A 22,387-nucleotide genomic window follows, 5' to 3' on the forward strand; every position below is an offset into this window, starting at 1 on the left:
GGTTGGGTTGGAAGGGACCAGCGGGTTGGGTTGGCAGGGGCTGGTTGGGCTCCAAACACTCCCCTCGAGCAGGGACACTTCCCACCAGTCCAGGGGGGACCTTTTGGAGCATCTCCCCCTCCCCACGCTCCCTACAGAGAGAGGAGCTCACAATGTGGCCGTGGGTTGCCTCCCCCAGCAGGCCCCCGAAGGTGATGACGGGGGACATGCAGGCACAGTAAAGGAACAGGAAGGACGCCAGGCACTGCAGGCTCAGACCGTCCCTGAAGTCACTCCAGAACCACGGCGCCTTGCGCTTCACGTCCAGGACCAGACCCCCAAAGAGCCTGCAGGGAGGGAGGGAACACCAGGCTGTTCTCTTGGAGAGCACCTTTGGTTTCCTTTGGGCAGAAAATGCCTTCACCTGGAGGTGTTTGCCCCTGCCCCAAATTCAGGAAACCCCGGTGTGCTGATGCTGGGGCTTGGCCACCTTCCCAGACCTCCTCCCTGCCCAGATCTCCCACCTTCCCATTCTCCTCCCTTCCCAGATCTCCCACCTTCCCATTCTCCTCCCTGCCCAGATCTCCCACCTTCCCATTCTCCTCCCTGCCCAGATCTCCCACCTTCCCATTCTCCTCCCTGCCCAGATCTCCCACCTTCCCAGACCTCCTCACTGTTCAAAGCTCCCCCCTGCCCATATCTCCCAGCTTCCCAGATGTCCCCCCTGCCCAGCCCAAGGTGGACACGTGGAGCCCTTTCACTGAACCAGGTGACCCCAGAAGCTGCTGGAAGGGAAGGTGCCTGCTCAGATTTTGGGGGCGAAACAGAAGAAGGCCCCAAACCAGGAGAGCTCCCACCTCCCAGTCCGCTCCAATTCAGGACCGCTGTGTTTCTCTGGTTTGCTGTGGGAAGAACTCTCATCCAGAGCTCCCGGCATCTTCCTCTTTTCCTGTGAGCAAGGAATTCAGCTCAAAACTGGTATTTTTCAGGTATTTTCTCAGCCACCAGCTTGTTGTGCTCCTGGCCTGGGTGTGGCTGTGCCAAACTGGGAATTCCAAGTTTAGCAGAATTTGGGGTGTTGTGCTGCCCGTCCCCCTTGGAGCACCCACCTGGGAGGGGACGTTTTTGGGGGGCTCGATTCGGATGGATGGGTCCCACTCTCCTGGAGGCAACACCGTGACCTGATCCAGGAACTCATCAATGCCAGCCACGAGGTCAGCCCGGTCCTTGGCTTTGTAGGCAACGTCGTGGAAAACCTGCCCAGAGAGGAGATCCCCAGGTGAGAGCACAACCCACCCCAGGTGTCCTCACCTGGGCAGCTCCCCTTTGGCTATGGCAGGACCATCTTCCCCAAAACTCCAGCTGGAAATGTTCCCCCACAGGAAGAATCTGGGCATTGTGGTGTTTGTAATCATCTCCTCCATGAGGGCACCATCCCTCGTGGCTTTGAGGAGAAGTTCTACCACCCTGGCAATGCCACCCCTGGGATGGTGCCAGCCCTGGGTGTGAGGAGGATGAGGTGCAGGATGAATCCCAGGTGGGATTTCAGCACTGCTCCCCATGGCCACACTGGAGGCATTGGCTTAAAGGGGAGAAGTTAGGGGTCACTTAGAGGTGACCTTATTGCCCTCTTAGAGGTGACCTTATTGCCCTCTTAGAGGTGACCTTATTGCTCTCTACAGCTTCCTGAAGGGAGGTTGTAGACAGATGGGGTCGGTCTCTTCCACCGGGCAGCACTGACAGAACCAGAGGACACAGCCTCAAGCTACATCAGGGAAGGGATAGGTTGGATATTAGGAAAAAGTTTTTCACTGAAAGAATAATAAAGCACTGGAATGCTCTTCCCAGGGAGGTGTAGAATCACCATCTCTGAATGTGTTTAAAAAAAGACTGGACGTGGCACTTGGTGCTATAGTCTGGTTGAGGTGCTAGGGCATAGGTTGGACTCGATGATCTCAGAGGGCTCTTCCAACCTCATTATTCTGTGATTCTGTGATTCTGTGACACACTCTGACTCAAGGAGAGCACTGCATTTTGACCTGAGGCCGTGGAGAAGGCTTCCAAAATTGATTGATTTTGGAATCACTGCAGTGATTTTGGTAGCACTGAGATCATGGCTGTGCAGTTGATTAGAAGTGTGTAATTTCACTTTTCTGCCAAAATCCAGCAGGCAGAAAGGCAGGGATGGGGCTTGGGGTGGCACTGGAGGGAGAAGTGAGGGGCTGAGATTGGGGTGGCCCAAAAAGCAGATGTTGGAGCTCTGGATGCTGAGGATTTTAGACTTTCTGTGCTGACACATGTTTAAAAAGACTGGACATGGTGCTATAGTCTAGTTGAGGTGTTAAGGCATAGGTTGGACTTAATGATCTTAGAGGTCTCTTCCAACCTCATGATCTGTGATTCTGTTAAACTCTTCTGGCCTGGGCGATGCCACCCCTGGGGACCATGTCCTGGGTACCCCGTAGGGAAGGATGGGGTGTGGGATGCACCCAGAGGGGATTTCAGCCCCCGGGATTTGGGCTGATGTAAATCTGCCTGGTTTGGGGTGTAAATGAAGGGCTGGGACAGCAAATCCTCTTCCTCACTACTCCAGGGACAGGCAATGGTGAAGAACCCCAGAAGTGACCCCAAGATCCCCCTTATCTCATCACACCTCATCCGTCATGGTGGTGGCCATGGACCTGCCGATCTCGTGGTACTGATGGGCTTTTCCTCCTGGCCCCAGCAGAACAAAGAGGAACCTGAACAAGGAAAACCAAACTGAGAGAGGAGAATGTGGCTTCACTCCAAGAGCACCCAGGGAAACCCAAGGGACCTCGAGGGGAAACCCATTGGTTCCCCGCCTCCCCCATGGGTTGAATTGCTCACCAAAACCAATCACAAATCTCATTTTAGGGTCAATTTCATTGAAATTGGTGCATAGGTTTCAAAGATCCAGCAGGGAAGGGAGGAAGGTGAGGAGCAGCATAGGAGAAACATGCAGCTCCCACTTGTTCCCTTGGGCCCCAAATTGTGGGGCGATTTCAGATAGGTTTGGGATTATTTTAAATAAAAACTTTGTGCTTCTCCTTCTGACCTTGTTGGGATGGGAACTTCTGTCATTCCCGACAGGAGCACGGCCGGGGTCAGGCGGACAAAGGCCACGAGGGGCTGGTGGAGGAAATCCAGCTCTCCCACCAGCACATTGGACGCCTCCGCTCCACTGGGGATCTTCTTCATGAAGTGCAGCTCCGCCTGGGCAGGACCAGCCATTCACAGGGAATCCCCCAAAAACGAAACCCTCAGGGCCCCCCAAGGTCCCTCTCAACCCCCTGGAGGTGTGGGAGAGGTGCAGGGGTCTCACCTTGCTCAGGTCCATGGCACTGGTCTCAGGGGTCACCCCATTTTTAGCTTCTGCAGTGGTGGGAGAAGGGTGAGGGGTGAGGGTTTGGGCTGGGAGGGAAGAGAAAGACACTCAGAAAGGGAGGAAAGGAGGAGTTGGGGTGTTTGTTATTTGCCAGAACAAGTCTAATGGGGACAAAGTCACCCAGAAAACCCCATCTGGTGCCAAAGCCTGGAGAAACCCTCAGCTGGTGTCAAATCCCTGGAGAAACTTTCACCTCAGGCTAAGGACAGGCAGAAGACCTCACCTGGTGCTAAAGCCCTGGGAGAAAACTTCACCCAGTGCAAATTCCTGGAGAAAACGTCACTTGGTGCCAAACTCTAATAGAAACCTTCAGCTGGTGCCAGATCTGACAGGAACCTTCACCCCGTGACAATCTCCTCCAGAAACCCTCACCTGGTGCTGAAAACTGGCAGAACCCTCACCTGGCCCCAAATCCCTGCAGAAATCTTCCCTTTGTGTAAAAGCCTGGCAGAAACGTCCAGCTGGTGCTAAAACCTGGCAAAAACCTCACCTGGCTCCAAGCCCTGAAGGACCTCACCTGGTTCTTTACCCTGCAGAACCTCACCTGTCCCCAAACCCCACAGAACCTCACCTGACCCCAAACCCCACAGAACCTCACCTGGCCCCAAACCCCACAGAACCTCACCTGGCCCCAAACCCCACAGAACCTCACTTGGCTCCAAACCCCTGCAGAGCCTCACCTGGCTCCAAGCCTGCAGAGCCCCACCTGGCCCCAAACCCCACAGAACTTCACCTAGCTCCAAACCACACAGAACCTCACCTGGCTCCAAACCATGCAGGACCTCACCTGGCTCCAAACCCAACAGAACTCACCTGATTCAAACCCCACAGAACCTCACCTGGCCCCAAGCCCTGCAGGACCTCACCTGCTTATAAGCCCTGCAGAACCTCACCTGGCTCCAAACCATGCAGAACCTCACCTGGTTCCATACACTGCAGAACCTCACCTGTCCCCAAACCCCACAGAACCTCCCGTGGCCCCAAGCCCTGCAGAACCTCACCTTGCTCCAAGCCCTGCAGGACCTCATCTGTTTCCAAACCCCACAGAACCTCACCTAGCCCCAAACCCCACAGAACCTCACCTGGCCCCAAACCCCACAGAACCTCACCTGGCCCCAAGGCCTGCAGAACCTCACCTGTCTCCAAACCCCACAGAACCTCACCCAGCCCCAAACCCCGCAGAACCTCACCTGGCTTCTCCAGCAGGTGCAGGTCCTGTTTCTTGCTGACATCAGCAAAGGAGCGCACAATGGGCAGGAGGTTGTTCCTCTTCCTCTCGTTCTGGTGGTGGTGCTTCTTCAGCAGCACCTCCCGGACCTTGGCCCGCGTGCGCTCGTCGAACTCCGGCGAGGGCTCCTGCTGGGCCAGGATCAGGTCTGGGAGGACAGGGACACCAGGTCAGAGCATGGTCCTGCCCTGCCACAGCTACTCTGCCCCTATAGCCCTGAACCCCGGAGTGTGGAGGGAGAATTAAATCAGAGTAATGTGAGGAAATGGCTTGGAGTGAGTCGTTATTGAACGAGGGTCAGCTCTTAGGGAGAACCAAACAGCCAGGTCCTGAAATACTCAAAAATGTGCAGGACATTCTCCTTTTTTGCTGCAGAATATTCTCCTTTTTGCTGCAGAATATTCTCCTTTTTACTGAGAAAAGTAAAGTAAAAAGTAAAGTAAAGTATTGCAGTAAAAGGGAGAATATTCTCCTTTTTACTGCAGAATATTCTCCTTTTATACAGAATATTCTCCCTTTTCCTGCAGAACATTCTCCCTTTTACTACAAAATATTCTCCTTTTTACTACGGAATATTCTCCTTTTATTACAGAATATTCTCCTTTTACTACAGAATATTCTCCCTTTTACTGCAGAATATTCTTCTTTTTGCTGCAGAACATTCTCCTTTTTACTGCAGAATATGCTCTTTTTTGCTGCACAACTTTGCTCCAGTCTCTGTCTAACCCAAAAATCACTTTCCAAAGGACCCCACACTGCCAGCAAGAGCTGCACACCCAGAGCCCACTCCCATCCTAGGAACCTGTTCCAGATTGCAAGGCAGGATGTATTCTATCACCATCTGCGTGGCAGTTGTCTTTTGTCAAGTGGGCAGGTTTTTCTTATCTCTTCCACAATCACTCCTCCCTCGGGAGGGGACATCAGCTGATAACAGCTATGGAATGACCCTGCATGGCTGATAAGAACTACAGCATCCCATTGGGAGATGAGAGCCCAGAGGGAGGAGCCAAGCATTCCTACCTGGATAGAATCTGAGATTTCAAACATTCCTACCTGGATACAATCTGAGATTTCACATTCCTACCCAGATACAATCTGAGATTTCAAACATTCCTACCCAGATAGAATCTGAGATTTCAAACATTCCTACCTGGATACAATCTGAGATTTCAAACATTCCTACCCAGATACAATCTGAGATTCTGGAACACCAGCACAGCTTCTGCACTGGATTCCCAGAGGACCAGCTGCCTCTTCCACTGGATCTTTGAGGAAGACTCCACCCTTTCCTACAGGATCCCTGCTCCAACAGAACCAGCCCTGACACTGAAGGAGGGCTGCAGCCACAATTCCAACTGGACTGATACCAACACCCTGACCCACAGGGTGTCAGGTTGGCTTCTGACTCTGTCAGTGTTATTTTAGTTCACTGCATTGTTTATTTTATCCTTTTATTTTCTTCTCTGTTAAGGAACTGTTATTTCCTGCTCCCATATTTTTTGCCTGAGAGCCCCTTAATTTAAATTTTATAGCAATTCGGAGGGAAAGGGTTTTACATTCTCCATTTCAGGAGAGGCTCCTGCCTTCCTTAGCAGGCACCTGTCTTTCCAAACCAAGACAGAGCCCCATCAGGCCAGCTGGGAGCCCCAAGCACAGGGCAGGATTTCCCCCCCGGTACCGGCGATGTCCTCGACGCTGGTGGCGCGCACGTCCAGCAGCACGGTGCCGTTGATGATGCAGCTGCGCAGCTCGAAGAGGCTGTGCAGGGACAGCGTGGCCACGTAGGGTTTGCTCCAGCGCTCGCCCCCATCCTCCACGTCCTCCTCGAATTTCAGCCACCTGTGGATTTGGGGTGGGATCAGCCAGAGAGAAAAAGGCTCCAGCCCTGCAGCTCCTCGGATAAAAGCGTGGAGAGGCTGGAGGAGGTTCCTGCAGCTGGGAAAGTTCCATGTCCCAGAGAACTCCTCTGCCACTGCAGCTGGCAGCAGGGATCACGGAATGCTGGAATATCCTCAGCTGGAAGGGACCCACGAGGATCATAAACGGCAACCCCTGTGCAGGACACCCCAACAATCCCACTTAGAGCTGTCCCTAGCCTCTGGAAACATGGAATCAATTCCAGAGGTGGAAGGGACCTATGAGGATCACAGGATCATGGAATCTCTGGAATTGGAAGGGACCCAAGAGGACCATCAAGGCCAACTTCTGGCCCAGGATAACCCCGAAAATCCCACTAATCCCCAAACCAAGCATTCCCTGTCCTCTAGAACCATGGAATCTCCTAAGTGGGAAGAGACCCTCAAAGATCATCAAGTCCAATCCCTGGCCCTGCCCAGACACCCCAAAATCCCACCAGTCCCAGAGAGCTTTGTCCAAACACTCCTGCAGCTCTGGCAGCCTCGGGGCTGTGACCATTCCCTGGGGAGCTGTTCCAGCAGGGGAAGAACCTTTTCCCAGTATCCAACCTAAACACCTCCTGACACAGCTTCCTGCCATTCCCAAATCCCAGGGATTTATTTACCTGGCCGTCTCCTTCCACTCGGCATCTTCCCCCTCCTTCACGCAGATCTCATCCAGCTCCGTGAACAAGTCATGAGGAACGTGCTGCTCGTCCTCCTCCATGCCCAGGATGAACTGGACCCGCTGGGATGGGGTGTCTGGGGACAGAAGGAGATTCCCCATCCCATTACTGAGCCTGGATCCATCCTGGCACGCTCACATTCCAGTGGCATCACACTGGGACCAGTCCAGCCATAAACGCTGGGCTGGCCCCTCTCCCACAGCTCCCTCTGGGCTCTCACAGGGCAAAGTGGAGCCTCCATCCCAAGCTCCATAAGGATGGCCTGCTTTCCTTCCCCACACCTCCAGTTTTACACCAGGATCCCTAAATCCATCATAGATTTTTTTTTTTTTAATTTTACTTAACTCTAAAACAAGAAAAAATTTTGGGAAAAGGAGAGTCTTGTTTTTAAAAAAGCCCCTTTTCCTCAGTGAAACAGCCCCACAGAGTGTCCCCAGGGACCTGGCTGGGCAGTGGCATGGTGGGCACCCCAGGAGGACTCACAGTGGTATCCCTGCTCGGCGGGCACCGCGTCCTTCTCCCGCTCCCGTTTCCGGTGCTTCTGGCTGTGGGCGCGGTGGTGCCGGTGGCTCTGGCGCACCAGCGGCATCCGCACGCCCACGTACAGGGTCCGGTGGCCTGGCAGAACAGGGTGGGGGCAATGATTGGTGGTTCAGCCAGCACAGCCACCCCAGGAGGAAGCCACCGAGTCAGGGCAGCTCCTCAGGGACCTGCAAGGTTCAGCAAGGCCCCACAAAGGACACCCCAAAAATCCCGCAGCGATTTCCCTTAATGTAAATTTCAGTGGATCCCTGACTTTGCCAGACCTGCCCTTTTTTCCAAGCCTGTTTTACTCAAGCTTCACACCAAGGGATGGCTTGGGGTCACCTAAATGTGCCCTGAAAGCGCCAAAACCCTTCTCGAATTCCAGCTTGGGCTGGACAACACCACCACCACCACCCCTCAGATTTGCTCATTAAGCAGGAGATAATACAATAATTATAGTTTTGAAATCTTTTTATGGCAGAAGGTGACAAGGAAAGCTCAAAGGAGCCCCATGACGATGAACTCCAGGAGGAAAACAGGGAATCTGCACCACATCAAATGATTCTCCTGCCCTCTCCAAGCCAGGAGCAGCTGCTGTGGGAAAAGCAGATGGGAATTATCCAACCCCGTGGATATTTCACACCGGGCCTCCACCAGGGCTTTAAAAGCCATTGCATTAAAAAATAAATCAATAATTTGTTGTTTAATCAAGAACCACAACAGGTTTTGCTGCTCTTGATGTGACACCAGGCAAGGGACATTGCAGGGACTTTTTCCCAGGGCCTGGTGGCTCCTCCAGCAGAATCCCAGCAGGATCTCAGCAGGAACCCAGGAGGATCTCAGCAGGATCCCAGCAGGATCTCAGTGGGATCTCAGCAGAATCCCAGCAGGATCCCAGCAGGATCTCAGTGGGATTTCAGCAGGATCCCTGCAGGATTCCAACAGGATCCCTGCAGGATTCCAGCAGGATCTCAGCAGGATTCCAGCAGGGTCCCAGCAGGATCCCAGCAAGTTCTCAGCAGGATCCCAGCAGGATCTCAGTGAGATCTCAGTTGGATCTCAGCAGGATCTCAGTTGGATCTCAGCAGGATCCCAGCAAGTTCTCAGCAGGATCCCCACAGGATCTCACCAGGATCTCAGCAGGATCCCTGCAGGATCTCACCTTCCAGCTCCTCCTTCTCATAGTGGATGTTGACCACATTGCTCGTCCTGCCCTGGTCAATCACGGCCTCCTCGTCGTGTCTCTAAAGAGGAGAAGAAGGGAAAACGTGGGGATGGGTCTGTGGAGCTCCCTGTCCATCCACCATTCCACGAGGATCACGGCTTCTCCTCCAGGCACAGCCCAAAAAACAAGGACTTGTGGAAGGTTCTTTTCCCAATCCCAAATAAATCCATCTATGTACACGATGGGAGTCTGAAAGGGTTACTGTGGGGGGAGAGGGACTTCAGACCCAAATTTGGGCATTTCAGACCTAAAAGTACTCAACCCCCTGCTTTGTTTTTGTGCTTGATTTCTTAAAAAAGGAAAAAATACACAGGGATTTCCAAGCTGGGGGAAAAGAGCCACTTTTGGTCTCAGGGTGGCTCCTGCAGGACTCCCTGGGCAGCTCTTGGCCACAGGACGTGGCCACCAATGACCTCCAAAATCCTTCAAGGTCCTGCAGAGGCTCAGGCTCCCCTTGGTGTGAGTTCCCCATGGAAAACAGCATCTCCCATTTTTTAATTGAGATTTCTGAGCAACCTGGGCTCATGGGAAGTATCCCTGTCCATGGCAGAGGGGTGGAGCAGGATGGTCCAATGGTTTTCCAACCCAAACCATTCCATGATTCTTTTATGCTTCAAATACTAAAGGAAAGAATCACCACTGCTCACCTCCCCTCTCCTTGTGCCCCCAAGAAAACCAAAATCCCATAAAAATCTGTGCAAACAAACACCCTGCAATGCCCAATAACCCATATTTTCCATCAGTTGTCCAATTATTCCTCATTTAAAGGCTGAAGGGGAAAATTTGGGATGAGTGGATGAGGTCCAACTTGCCTTGATGCCATCATGGCGACCAAAAATGATTCAAACAACAAAAACCACACCCAGATTTTGATTCCTGAAAGTGAAGGTGGAAAAGGAGCAAAATCCTGAGGGAACTGGGGGAACTGGAGGGGCTGCTGGATGAAATTCCAGGAGCAAGAGCTCCCCCATGCCTGGGCAACCAGCTCAGAGCAACCACAGCTGGAATCTGTAGGGAAAGTTTCCAACACCACCAGGCAGACGCTGCCCTTGTATTGACAATGATGCTGTGAGGTGATTGGAAAATGGAGAATAAATAATGGATTATGATTTCAGCTGGAACAACTCTCGGGGAATCTGCTCCCCCCAAATTCCTGCTTTAACCAACGGATGGAAAATCTTCGGCTGCCTCCCAGGCACTGGTGAGTTTGATGAGGAAGAGGAGCAAACATTCCTGCTGGGAATGACTGCTGGTGCCTGAGCATCAATTCCAGAGTTCACTGTCACTCCCTTGTCCAATCCCCTACATTGGACAAACGCTAGTCAAATGAGCCTGAGGTTATTCTCTGTCAATAACCCCACACTAACTCGATTCTTTGCCCTCCATTTCCTCCTCCCATTCATCATTGTGGGCCTCACACTCGTCCATCTCACCTTCCTCCACAAAACAGGCTCAAATAACCCTCAGACTGCGACCAAATCCCCTTCCACCCATACTGCACCACTAAAGACATTCTAGGTGTCGTACTAATACTCTCCCTACTCGTCTCCCTGGCCCTGTTCTCCCCCAGCCTCTTAGGTGAAACCTTTACACCAGCTAACCCACTCCTGCACACATCAAACCAGAATGACACTTCCCCTGCCTGCTCCTGGACCTGCCCTCCCCACGTTGCCCAGCAGCCGGATTTTCCTGCGCCAGTGGCTCTTCTGTCCTTGCTCCAGTGACATCCATCACCACCCTCCTGCCCTTCCCAGCACCCTCCAGAGCCACCAAAAGGGACTAAACCCAACCCTGGAAAAGGCACAGGGTGAAAGGGCTCGATAAATCACAATTTAAAATGGGAACTTTAATAAAATGGCAAATTTGAGCACAGCTGTGGCAGCGGGAGTGAACAGGGATTTGGGAGGGGCAGATTCAATCCTCCCTCAATCCAAGCCTCTTTCTCCCCAAAAAGACATTTTGTCAAACCTCCCCTCCTGCACGCCAGGGAAGCTCCAGCAGGATTTGGAGGAGTTTTCCCTCCATCAGGGGGAGCACAGCCCCAGCAGAGCCCCTGGGATTCTCCCAGAGAGGGTCACATTGTCACTGCTGTGACCTCGTGGGTCCTTTCCCATCCAGGCCATTCCTTCATCCCCATGTCAGTCCCCGGTTTTGGGGGACTCCAGATGGATCAGGGGTCAGATTCCCTCAGGACAAGGTGGCACCTTGTGTCCCTCAGCTCCAGAGACAAAAAGGGACGGAATCAGAATCCAGGGTGCCAACCCAGGATTATTTACACTCCCCAAAACTCTGCACACTCAGAAAACCCAGTGGAAGGGAAGAATCCAGCTCTGGTTTATGGAAAATTCTGCAGAATGGGGTGAAAACACCACATCCTGCCAGGGGAAGGACAATCAGCATTTGGGTGGATTTTAAACCCAAATTCCCAAAGAACAAGTGAGGTACAAACTGTCAGGAAAAGAAACATCATGGGCAGGGCTGGTTTCCATCCAAATTTCCTGCAGAAAATTCCTGGAAGGTCTCGCTTTGGCACAAGCCCCATCCCTTGGGGGATCCTCATCAGCCAGAGCTGATATAAGTGCCATGCTTTCTATAAGCTACAAGGACGTAAAATTTGGTGGGTGATTGGTTGATGATTTATCATCATGGTTTGTATTTATGTTATTTATGTTTGGGGTTTTTTTGGGGGGGTAGTTCTGGGGTTAATTCTATGTCTTTGGGGGTGGTTGTGGAGTGATGATGGTGGCTGATTGGTTTTTTTAATAATAGGAAATGTAGAGGAAGGTTAATTGAAAGTATTGATGATAAGTGATTTGGATAATGTAGAGATAGATGGTTTAATTATTTGATGAAAAAAAAAAAAGTCAAGATGAAAAAGTGAGGTACAAACTGTCAGGAAAAGAAACATCATGGGCAGGGCTGTTTCCATCCAAATTTCCTGCAGAAAATCAGGGAATTCCAGAAAGGTCTCACTTTAGCACAAGCCCCATCCCCTGGGGGATCCTCATCAGCCAGAGCTGATATAAGTGCCCTGCTTTCTATAAGCTGGTGGGTGATTGGTTGATGATTTATCATCATGGTTTGTATTTATGTTTGGTTGGTTTTTTTTGGGGGGGGGGGGTAGTTCTGGGGTTAATTCTATGTCTTTGGGGGTGGTTGTGGTGGCTGACTGTTTTTTTTAATAATAGGAAATGTAGAGGAAGGTTAATTGAATGTATTGATGATAAGTGATTTGGATAATGTAGAGATAGATGGTTTAATTATTTGATGAAAAAAAAAAGTCAAGATGAAAAAGTGAGGTACAAACTACATCACGGGCAGGGCTGTTTCCATCCAAATTTCCTGCAGAAAATCAGGGAATTCCAGGAAGGTCTCACTTTAGCACAAGCCCCATCCCTTGGGGGATCCCCATCAACCAGAGCCTGTCCTGAAGCTCCGGACAAGCCTCATTTCTCCTCTCCTCCCTCTCCAGCTCTGCCCGAGTCCCCGAGCTGAGCGAATCCGGCATCTCCATCCTCCAGAGTCGTTTGCGTCACTGAGCTCCCGGCAGAGGTCACCTGCCCGGAAAGGTGACCCGGGTGTCAAATGGCCCGGCCGGGGAAGGTGACACCGAGGGCTGGGCTGGGAAAATCCCGCCGGGACCAAGCTCGGAGCCCCACTGAGGGTTATTAACCAGGATTGAGGCTCCAGGAGCTTTAGGAGGGGCAGGTGGCAGCGGTGGGATGCTCTGACATCCCACGGCCCTTCCCTGGACACATCCCCAAAATCACAGTGAGGGAAATGCTGCCCCTCCAAACTGCCCCGGTCCCAGTCAGGCCACTCAGTGTTGGTCTGGTTTTTTAAGTTCTTTTCAGCCTTCTGATATTTATATTTTTTGCAATGAACTTTCTTACGGACTTTATGTAAATAATTAATTGCTTTGGATTCTTTTATGGAGGAGGAGAAACTTGATGGGCTGTTGGTTTTTCCACTGTCATCCTCCAATCCACTGTCACTTTTGAAAATCTATAAATGTTGGAGTCAGAAATCAATCTTCCCTCTTTTTTACCTTGGAGATTCCAGTTTTATTTCGTGTCCTGGAGCAACAGACTGGGAGGGGCTGTTCCCCCAAGGACATTCAGGGGGATGAGGATTTATGGCTGTGGAGCTGTGGGTTTGGGGTGGGATGGAGCAGGAAGGGGGATGGCTCCAAAGCAGGGGTTATCCCAGGATGCCTGGATGGGCACCAGCCTTGCCTCTCCATCCTCCTCCACTGCCAACAGCCTGGCAAGCACCAAATCACCCAAACTGGGCTGCAAGGGGGGTGCTGAGCTTGGCATCACTCACCCTGGAGTCTGAGATCAGCCAGACTTGCTTCAATTTGCTGTTTTCTAAGGAAAAAACCTCAGTTTGGCTGCCTGGAAGTTGTTTTCTGGGGAGACTGAAAGGAATTGTTGCTACTAGGAATGAAATCAGGAATGGCTGGAGCAAGGCAGGAAAAGCCATTTCCATCCCCCTCCATGTCACATCCCTTTGGGAACCTCCCAAACCCCACAAATTCCCACCCCATGTCCCCTCCTGGCCTCCTCTACCACCTCTCATCCCCCTTTGCTCCCAGCTGAGGCCAAACCCGGCCCTTTGCTCCCCAAAAATCCCCTTGGCCCTTATTTGCTCCCCAAAAATCCCCTTGGCCCTTTTTTGCTCCCCAAAATCCCCTTGTCCCAGCAGGGAAGGTTCAGAAATTGGGGAGGGTTGAGCTGTCACCTCCAACTCTTCCCAAAACACCACCTGGAAGTCTCAGACTTCCTTGGAAATGCCCTTTTTTCATCCCATTTTCCAGTCTCTGCCTCCTCCTGTGTGTCCTCTCTCCCTCTCTAAATCCATATTTTGTTGGGATTTTGTGTCCCCCACAGGGATCTTTGGGGGTCCTGCCTCAGTTTCCCTGGCTCCCTGCAACTCCTCAGGTTAGGAATGAAAATCTCCTGCTCTGGGGATGTTTTGGGGTAATTGAGGATGAGGAAAAGCCCCAAACAGAGGCTCAGGACCAGCCCCGAGCCCCCCTGGCCCCCAGCCCAGGGCACACCAGGAGCGGCCACCAGCAGCGCTGGCAGGATTGATGTCACTCACCTGGCCCAAGGTGCAATTAATAATTAATAATTAATTAATAACTGACCCACTGTTCTGATGGGATGAGGGTAACAGGGGGGACCTGGAGGCTGCTGAGGTGACAGAGAGACCCCCCCTGACCCCTCTCCATCCCCCTGGGACAAAACCCTGGGGTCCCCTGGGCCGTGTCACCCCAGGGACCCCCTGGCTGCGACTGGGGGAGGGGAGGGGTCCCTGTACCCCCAAAACGGGGCTGGGGAGGGAGCCTCTGGTCACAGCCAGGACATCCCCAGGACACCATGGTCACAGGGCAGGGGGACAGAAACTCCATTCACGCAGTGATTTCCGGGCAGATTCGTTAATTCCCAACCTCTCATTAATTAATTCCCACCCAGAGCAGCTCCGGACAGTCCTGGGGGGGGAGGGGGGGGGCAGGGGGGACAGGGACAAGGAGACGCTGAAAGGGGGGGACAGCCCAAGGGGGGCACAGCCCAAGGGGGGCACAGCCCTGGTGTCCCCTATCCCCTCCTGCCCAGGCACGGGCACAACCCCTGAGCCCCCAAACTGTGGGGCTGTGACAGGGGGACAGTGACAGGGGGACAGTGATGGGAGGACACGGAGCCGGTGACAGGGGAGAGTGCAGGGTGGCAGTAATGGGGGGACAATGACAGGGGGACAATGACCGGGGGGGGACAGTGATGGGGGGGGACAGTGCAGAGTGGCAGTGATGGGGGACAGTGACAGGGGGACAGTGATGGGGGATGAGGGGGACAGTGACCGGGGGGGACAGTGCAGGGTGGCGGTGATAGGGGGCAGTGATGGGGGACAGTGACCGGGGGGGACAATGACGGGGGGGACAGTGCAGGGTGGCAGTGATAGGGGGACAGTGACCGGGGGGGACAATGACGGGGGGGACAGTGCAGGGTGGCAGTGATAGGGGGACAGTGACCGGGGGGGACAGTGACGGGTGGCAGTGATAGGGGGACAGTGACTGGAGGACAGGAGGGGGGGACAGTGCCGGAGCTCGGCGGGGACAGTGGCCTTTGTCTCCTCTCCCAAGAGCCGCTCGGGGGAGGGGGGGCAGGAGGGAGGCACAGGCAGATGCAGAGGAGGAGCCGGGGGGGGCCGGCGAGGACCCCCCCGCAGCCCCACGCAGGTGCCCTTCCCCCCCTTCCCCTCCCTCCTGCGCCCACCTCGAGCCCCCCCCCCTTTGCGAGGCCGGACCCCCCACCCCCGGCACCCCAATTCACGGACACCTCCCCCCCCACCGCTGGTGCCCTTCACCCCCTCCGCGCTCCCCTTGCCCCCCCCCATTGCAGAATCCTCCCCTCTCCCCCCCCCTCGGTCGGAAATGCCGCAGTGAAGCGGGCACGGAGCATCCTCCGGCCGGCCCGGGGGCACCGGGCACCCCCCGCCCGCCGGCCCCACCTGGTAGCTGAGGATGCCATCGGGCTCGTTGCTGCCGGCGGGCATGGCTGGGCCCGGGCACCCCCCCGGGGCGGGGGCCAGGGGGGGCCGGTGCCGCTCACACCGGCTCCAGCATCGCCGGTGCCGGGGCCAAACCCCGCCCAGGCCGGCGGCGGCAGCAGCAGCAGGAGGAGGAGGAGGAGGACGAGGAGGAGGAGGAGGGGGAGGAGGAGGCAGGGCCGGGAGGGGCGATGCCCGCGGGTTTCCTGCGGCCCCCAGCCCCGATTCCCTCCCCAGCCCCGCTCTGACCCTTCCGAACCGTGCCCAGGACCCTCCTGGTGCCCCCCAGCATCAGCCGCATCCCCCCTCCAGCGCCTGCCCTCGGCTGACCCCCAGCCCTCCCGATTCCCCCCATTCCCTTCAGCACTCAGCGCCCCCCCGCCGGCATTGCCCCCTCCCCGGTGCCCGCAGCAGCGCCCCAGGATCCCCCGATCGGCCCCGCTCTCATCACCCCGATTGCCCCCTCACCCCACCCCCCAGCATCTCCCCGGCCCCTCCGGGGTGCCCCCTCCCTAGCCACTGCCCACCCTGGCACCTCCTGGTACCATCCTGGTACCCCCAGCACCATCCTGACACCCCCAAAACCATCCTGGTACCCCCAGCGCCATCCTGACACCCCCAGAACCATCCTGGCTCCCCCCAGCACAATCTTGACCCCCCCCAAAACCACCCTGCCCCCCCCCCCCAGCATCATTCTGACCCCCCCCAGCACCATCCTGGCTCTGCTTCTCACCGTTCCTTGATCCCCTCAAGCCTCCCCCTCAGATCCTCTCCAATGTCACCCCCAAATCCCCTCAGACACCCCAGACCCTCCCCAGCTTCACCCCCAGTTCCCCTCCCCAGCATCACCTTCAACACCATCCTGACCCGCCCCAACACCATCCTGAACCCCCCCCCAGGGTCATCCTGACCCCCCCAGCATCATCCTGGTACCCCCAAAACCATCCTCACCCCCCCAGATCCATCTTGGCACCCCCCCAGATCCATCCTCACCCCCCCAGATCCATCCTGACCCCCCCAGACCCATCCTGACCACCCCCCAGCTCACTCCCGTCCCCTCAGGAATCTCCCAATGCCCACAACCTCCCCCTCAGACCCCCATGTCCCCTCCTGGCCCCCTCCACCACCTCCCACCCCCCTTTTCCCCCAGCTGAGGCTAAACCCGGCCCTTTGCTCCCCCAAAATCCCCTTGGCCCTTTTTTGCTCCCCAAAAATCCCCTTGTCCCAGCAGGAAAGGTTCAGAAATTGGGGAGGGTTGAGCTGTCACCTCCAACTCCTCCCAAAACACCACCTGGAAGTCTCTGACTTCCTTGGAGATTCGTTTTTTTTTAATCCCATTTCCAGTTTCTGCCTCCTCGTGTCCAAACACAGCAGGATCACGGAACATTTCCCTTCTCCTAGCGAGGGATGAAATCGAGGGGCAGTTATTAATTAACAGAGGCATTAATGACTTCCCATCCTCACTGGTGGCACAGATGGGCTCCTGCTGCAGATGATTCTCCCCCCCATCCCTCATTTCCAGCAGCTCCCAGAAGATTTGGGGCAACCACAGCAGCCAGAGAGTTTTTCCTTAGAGAAATTCTATTCCTGGGCAGGAAATTTCCCTTTTTCCTCACTCTCCCATGAGAGGGATGAAACCCCAGCCTCATTTCTTCTGTCTCCTCTGAAAATGTGGCCCCAAAGGAGTTGGATGTTGGAATTTGGGGCTGTTTGGGCACAGATTCGTGCCCAGGGCTCGATGTCAGCACCTGTGCAGCCCCTTCCCCCTCCCACAGCCTAAACCCTGAATTAGAAACCTCCAAAAATGAACATTTTCCACCCAAAATCCCATTTCCAGCTGCGTTTTTGCTGCTGTGGTTTCCCCAGGAGCACCATCACCCTCTCCATCCCTGCTTGGAGAACAAGAGTGGGGCTCCCTTCCCCTGAGTTCTGCTGGCACAGCTTCACCCACTCCCGATTTCCCAACTTCTCCTGCCGGGAACCTGCCCTGACCCAGCTCCAAAACAGCTCCCACCCACCTGGAGCCCAGGCTGGCCCCAGCAGCCACAGCCCACCCACGGCCCCACCAGCACCCTGCAATTAAAGCTATTTTGGAGCCAGGGCACCTTCCTGCCCTGCAGATCCAAAAGGGAAGTTCCAGATCCCTGGGGAACATCTGGAAGGGGGGGGGATTAATTGCCCCCACTCTAAAAATGTCCTTGAGGGAGGCTGGGCTGGTGGAGCTTTCACTGCTGCCCCTCCTGGGCTCAACATTCCCTCAGACCAAAGGCTCCCAGGGGGATTTTCCACAGCATTTTGGGCATTTTGGAGCTGCACCAGCCCCACACCAGGAGTTTTGAGTCTGATAAAAACCATCTGTGCTCCTGCTTTGGGAATTCCATTTCCTGGGTGAGGATGGATCCCTCCCCTCCTGGCCAGCTCCAACCCATGGGAATAAATTGCTCCAGCTTTGGGGCTGCAGCTTCCAGGGATTCGCCTGGGAAATGAGGGTTTCTCCCCTAAGAAGAGCATAAAACCCTCAAATAATCATCAAATACTCCAAATTAATTTGAGGAGCCACAGGAGGAAACTTGGAGCAGGAGATGGTGGTGGGAAAGTTCATTGTGGTGCGGAGAAAACCCCGAGAAAACCCCAAGAAAACCCCGAGAAAACCCCGAGAAAACCAATTTTCAGTGAAATAAAGGCCCTGGTTCTACCCAGGGCTGGAAGCAGCTCCAAGATCCACATGGATGGAGAATCCAAGGTCAAAGCTAATGTTGAAAGAAAAGTTGTGGGATTTCTCTTGGGAAATGGTTCCAGGGACCCTGGGGACGCACAGAAGTTTGTCAATAATAAATCCATTAACATGGCTCTGTTTTGGGGAAGAAACTTCACTCCTGGCTTTTCTGGCTGCCAAAGAGGAGGTGTTTGAGCTGAAGATTCCAATTCTTCCCAATCCCTGGAATTAGAGGAGAACCTGGCTCTTCATTTCAACACAAGTTCCCTCAAACTGGAGATGCCAAATCCACTTTGGGAGAAACTTGCAAAATAGAAAAGCCTAAGATGAGATTTTCCCAAAGGAAAAGAGGGATTGGGAACTGATGCTTTGTGCCTCAATTTCCTCAGTGTTGCAGTGAATTCCTTTGGGAATTGGATATCACTGATGGAAATGCTATAAAATACTCAAATTCCTATTCATGAATTAAAATAATTCTTAGTGACCCCAAAAACCTTGAGATTGTCCCACCCAACCTTCCAAACTCCCAGAAAAAGCCAACGTGCCTTCCCAAGCATCCCTAAGTGTTTATGGAAGATTCATTTCCACTCAGTCAAAGGCCAATTTTGAGGAATTCCCTTTTCCCAGGAGTTGCAGCTCCCCCTCACACCTCCAGACCCCGGGATGGGATCAGCTTCGATATCAACGGGGATCAATAACAGAACACATCCAGGGTGATCCAAAGCTGGGACTACATTCCCAGGAGAATGGAGACGGATGGGGAACGTGGAAACTGCTCCCAGTCCAAACCAGCAGCAGCACCAGAATCCTCATCAGCCCCAGGGCTGGAGGAGCCCCCGAGGCCATTGAGTCCAACCTGGAAATGTCCAGAGTCTGTCCCCTGGAAATGGGAAATGTCCAGAGTCTGTCCCGTGGAGATGGGAAATGTCCAGAGTCTGTTCCATGGAGATGGGAAATGTCCAGAGTCTGTTCCATGGAGATGGGAAATGTCCAGAATCTGTCCTGTGGAAATGAGAAATGTCCAGAGTCTGTTCCATGGAGATGGGAAATGTCCAGAATCTGTCCTGTGGAAATGAGAAATGTCCAGAGTCTGTTCCATGGAGATGGGAAATGTCCAGAATCTGTCCTGTGGAAATGAGAAATGTCCAGAGCCTGTTCCATGGAGATGGGAAATATCCAGAATGTCCAGGGTCTCTCCTGTGGAAATGTCCAGAGTCTGTCCGTGGAAATGTCCAGAGTCTGCCCTGTGGAAATGTCCAGGGTCTGTTCCATGGAAATGGGAAATGTCCAGAATGTCCAGAGTCTGTCCCGTGGAAATGTCCAGAGCCTTTTCCATGGAAATGGGAATTGTCCAGAGCCTGTTCCATGGAAATGTCCAGAGTCTTTCCATGGAAATGTCCAGAGTCTGTCCTGTGGAAATGTCCAGAGCCTGTTCCATGGAAATGGGAAATGTCCAGAGTCTTTCCATGGAAATGTCCAGAGTCTGTCCGTGGAAATGTCCAGAGTCTGTCCTGTGGAAATGTCCAGAGCCTGTTCCATGGAAATGGGAAATGTCCCGAGTCTGTCCCATGGAGATGGGAAATGTCCAGAATGTCCAGGGTCTGTCCTGTGGAAATGTCCAGAGTCTGTCCCATGGAGATGGGAAATGTCCAGAGTCTGTCCCATGGAAATGAGAAATGTCCAGAATGTCCAGGGTCTGTCCTGTGGAAATGTCCAGAGTCTGTCCTGTGGAAATGGGAAATGTCGAGAATGTCCAGGGTCTGTCCTGTGGAAATCTCCTGAGTCTGCTCCATGGAAATGGGAAATGTCCAGAATGTCCAGAGCCTGTTCCATGGAAATGGGAAATGTCCCGAGTCTGTCCCATGGAGATGGGAAATGTCCAGAATGTCCAGGGTCTGTCCTGTGGAAATGTGCAGAGCTTCTTCCATGGAAATGGGAAATGTCCAGAGTCTTTCCATGGAAATGTCCAGAGTCTGTCCCGTGGAAATGGGAAATGTCCAGAGTCTTTCCATGGAAATGTGCAGAGTTTGTCCCATGGAAATGTCCAGAGTCTGTCCCGTGGCTCAGGGTGCAGATCCATGGATTTCCCACTGGGAGGACGAGTCCTACTCCAGGTGGAGCAGCAGGTGGCTCAGATATTCCGCGTGTCCCGCTGCCTCCGAGGGGAGAAGCTCCTGGCACAGCTCACAGCCCGGGGCAGCCTCAGCGCTGGGGCTGAGCGTCCCCTCCTCCAGCACCCAGCCCGGAGTCCAGCAGGTCTGGGAGGAAAAGGGGGATTTTGGGACAGAGAAACCCCCAGGAGCGCCCTGGGCAGCCCCCAGAGCCTGATCCCACCCAAAAAGGGCTGGGCTGGAGCTTGGGGGAGCTCAAGCTGCCCCTCGCTCCACCCTCAGTACATCCTGCTGGACAATCCCATGTCTGTGTGGCTCCCAAGCCTCCCCCAGCGCTTCCCATGGGCTAAACCAGCAGGAAAATTGGCTTTGAGCAGCAAACTGGAGCACATTTGTCACCTGTCCCTGTGCCATTGTCATCTGATGTGCCCCAGACGGACACAGCTCCACTTCCCCCTTCTCCTTCAAAAACTCCCTCCCAAATCCTGCCCAAAATCAGCGTTATCCCCAGGAATACCCAGCCCCTGAAGCCATGAAAGAATTTTTAAGGGCTTCATTTAAGAAAAGGAATGAAAGAAAATGGGTTTGGCATCCCAGGGACCCTGGGTAGGAAGGCCAGGATTGGGGTGAAGGTTCACCAGGAGGGGCCAGAGCTCAGGGAGGTCTTTATGAATCCTTTCAGAATGACAGGAATCGTTTGGAATTATTTGGAAATGTGCTTTGGGGTATGGAGATCAGAGAGAATGAAGGAAATACTTTAGAGCTGTTAAATTGGAAGATTCAAAGGAGGTTGGGAGAACTTTCCCCCCAGCTGACTCCTCCAAGGGATCCCCAAAGCCTCCGTGAGGGTCACGGGAGGGATGTCCTGGCTGGACAGATGGACCTCAGGGACTTTCCCATGCCCAAATCCCCTGGGAACCAGAAAATTGGGTGCCCAGAGACTTTTTAGGGAAATAACCCCACTCTGCCACACTTCCCACGTGCCCAGGGTGAAGGGTCCCTGATGCCATGGCCTGAATTCCCCCCGTTACCTTCACAGGCCCTCGGATCTCCACCAGAGCCACATCCCCGGGAGCCTCTTCCCTCTCAAGCGCTTCAGGGGCTTCGTAGAGATCCAGAAGGTTTGGGAAGGAGCCCCCAGCCCCTGGGTTTAGTGTCTCCAGCTCCCGAGGGCTGCAGGGAGCTCTCCCTCCTTCCCAGGGCACCGGGAGGATCCAGGTTCTCCCACAGGCAGGCGCTTCCCCCTTCTCCCCCTCGGTGCTGCCAGGACCTGCGGCTCCTGCGGCTCCTGCGCCGTGCCCAGGGCTCGGGGGGAGCCTCTTGGTGGCCTGGAGCTGTCCCATGGCACAGGCAGAGCCCTCCATGTGGGCTGTGGAGGATGTCGGAGCTCCTGGGTGGCTTTGGTGGCTCTCAGGTGACCTTTGCCCGTCCCCTGTCCCCACATCCTCCGTGCACTGGACAGGCAGCGACACCGGGATGTCTTTGGGAGAGAGAGAGGCAGAGGGGTCATTGCTGGCAATTCAAAGGGGTTTTTCTCTCTTTCTATTGCTCTGTTTTCTCCTTGGGCTTGGGGAAAACAGAGCTCTCCAGGGCCACCAGAGAAAGGACACTGAGGACAGCCAGGAGGGCTGGGGGACCATCAGCTCCCTCAGGAGACCGGGACATCCCCATGCTCCCAAATTCCAGGTTCATCCCAGGAAAGGATTTGGTTCAAGTCCTGGCAGGACATGGGTGGAGAGGAGGGAGCCCCCCTGGCTCATTCCTGGAATTCATCCCAGGGAATTCAAAGGGGTTTTTCTCTCTTTCCATTGCTCTGTTCTCCCCATTGGGCTTGGGGAACCCCTGGGCTGGCAGAGCTCACCTGTCCCCTCTGGGCCACCAGAGAAAGGACACTGAGGACAGCCAGGAGGGCTGGGGGACCATCAGCTCCCTCAGGAGACCAGGACATCCCCATGTCCCCAAACTCCAGGTTCATCCCAGGAAAGGCTTTGGTTCAAGTCCTGGCAGGACACGGGTGGAGAGGAGGGAGCCCCAGGCAGGGAGGCTGCAGTTTCCCAGCACAGC

The 22,387-nt window shown here is 54.3% G+C and overlaps 1 protein-coding gene across 1 annotated transcript in view; it reads right to left on the bottom strand.

The window, feature by feature from the left end:
- SLC4A8 (solute carrier family 4 member 8) overlaps positions 1–15,641 on the bottom strand; it is a 30,993-nt gene extending 15,352 nt beyond the window's left edge. Inside the window, exons 1-12 of the mRNA XM_071455988.1 lie at positions 15,458–15,641; positions 8,882–8,963; positions 7,678–7,812; positions 7,135–7,270; positions 6,292–6,452; positions 4,576–4,761; positions 3,323–3,411; positions 3,056–3,213; positions 2,633–2,720; positions 1,089–1,235; positions 837–928; positions 152–326 (exon numbers count right to left, since the gene is read on the bottom strand). Of these exons, the coding sequence (XP_071312089.1) occupies positions 152–326; positions 837–928; positions 1,089–1,235; positions 2,633–2,720; positions 3,056–3,213; positions 3,323–3,411; positions 4,576–4,761; positions 6,292–6,452; positions 7,135–7,270; positions 7,678–7,812; positions 8,882–8,963; positions 15,458–15,502 (1,494 nt within the window). The 5' untranslated portion in view covers positions 15,503–15,641. The remainder of the gene's footprint in view (positions 1–151; positions 327–836; positions 929–1,088; positions 1,236–2,632; positions 2,721–3,055; positions 3,214–3,322; positions 3,412–4,575; positions 4,762–6,291; positions 6,453–7,134; positions 7,271–7,677; positions 7,813–8,881; positions 8,964–15,457) is intronic.
- Positions 15,642–22,387: the final 6,746 nt, after the last annotated feature.

This window comes from Agelaius tricolor, unplaced genomic scaffold (genome assembly GCF_023055355.1).
Source record: "Agelaius tricolor isolate 1412-34295 unplaced genomic scaffold, bAgeTri1.0.p SCAF_55, whole genome shotgun sequence".
Lineage (NCBI taxonomy): Eukaryota > Metazoa > Chordata > Aves > Passeriformes > Icteridae > Agelaius > Agelaius tricolor.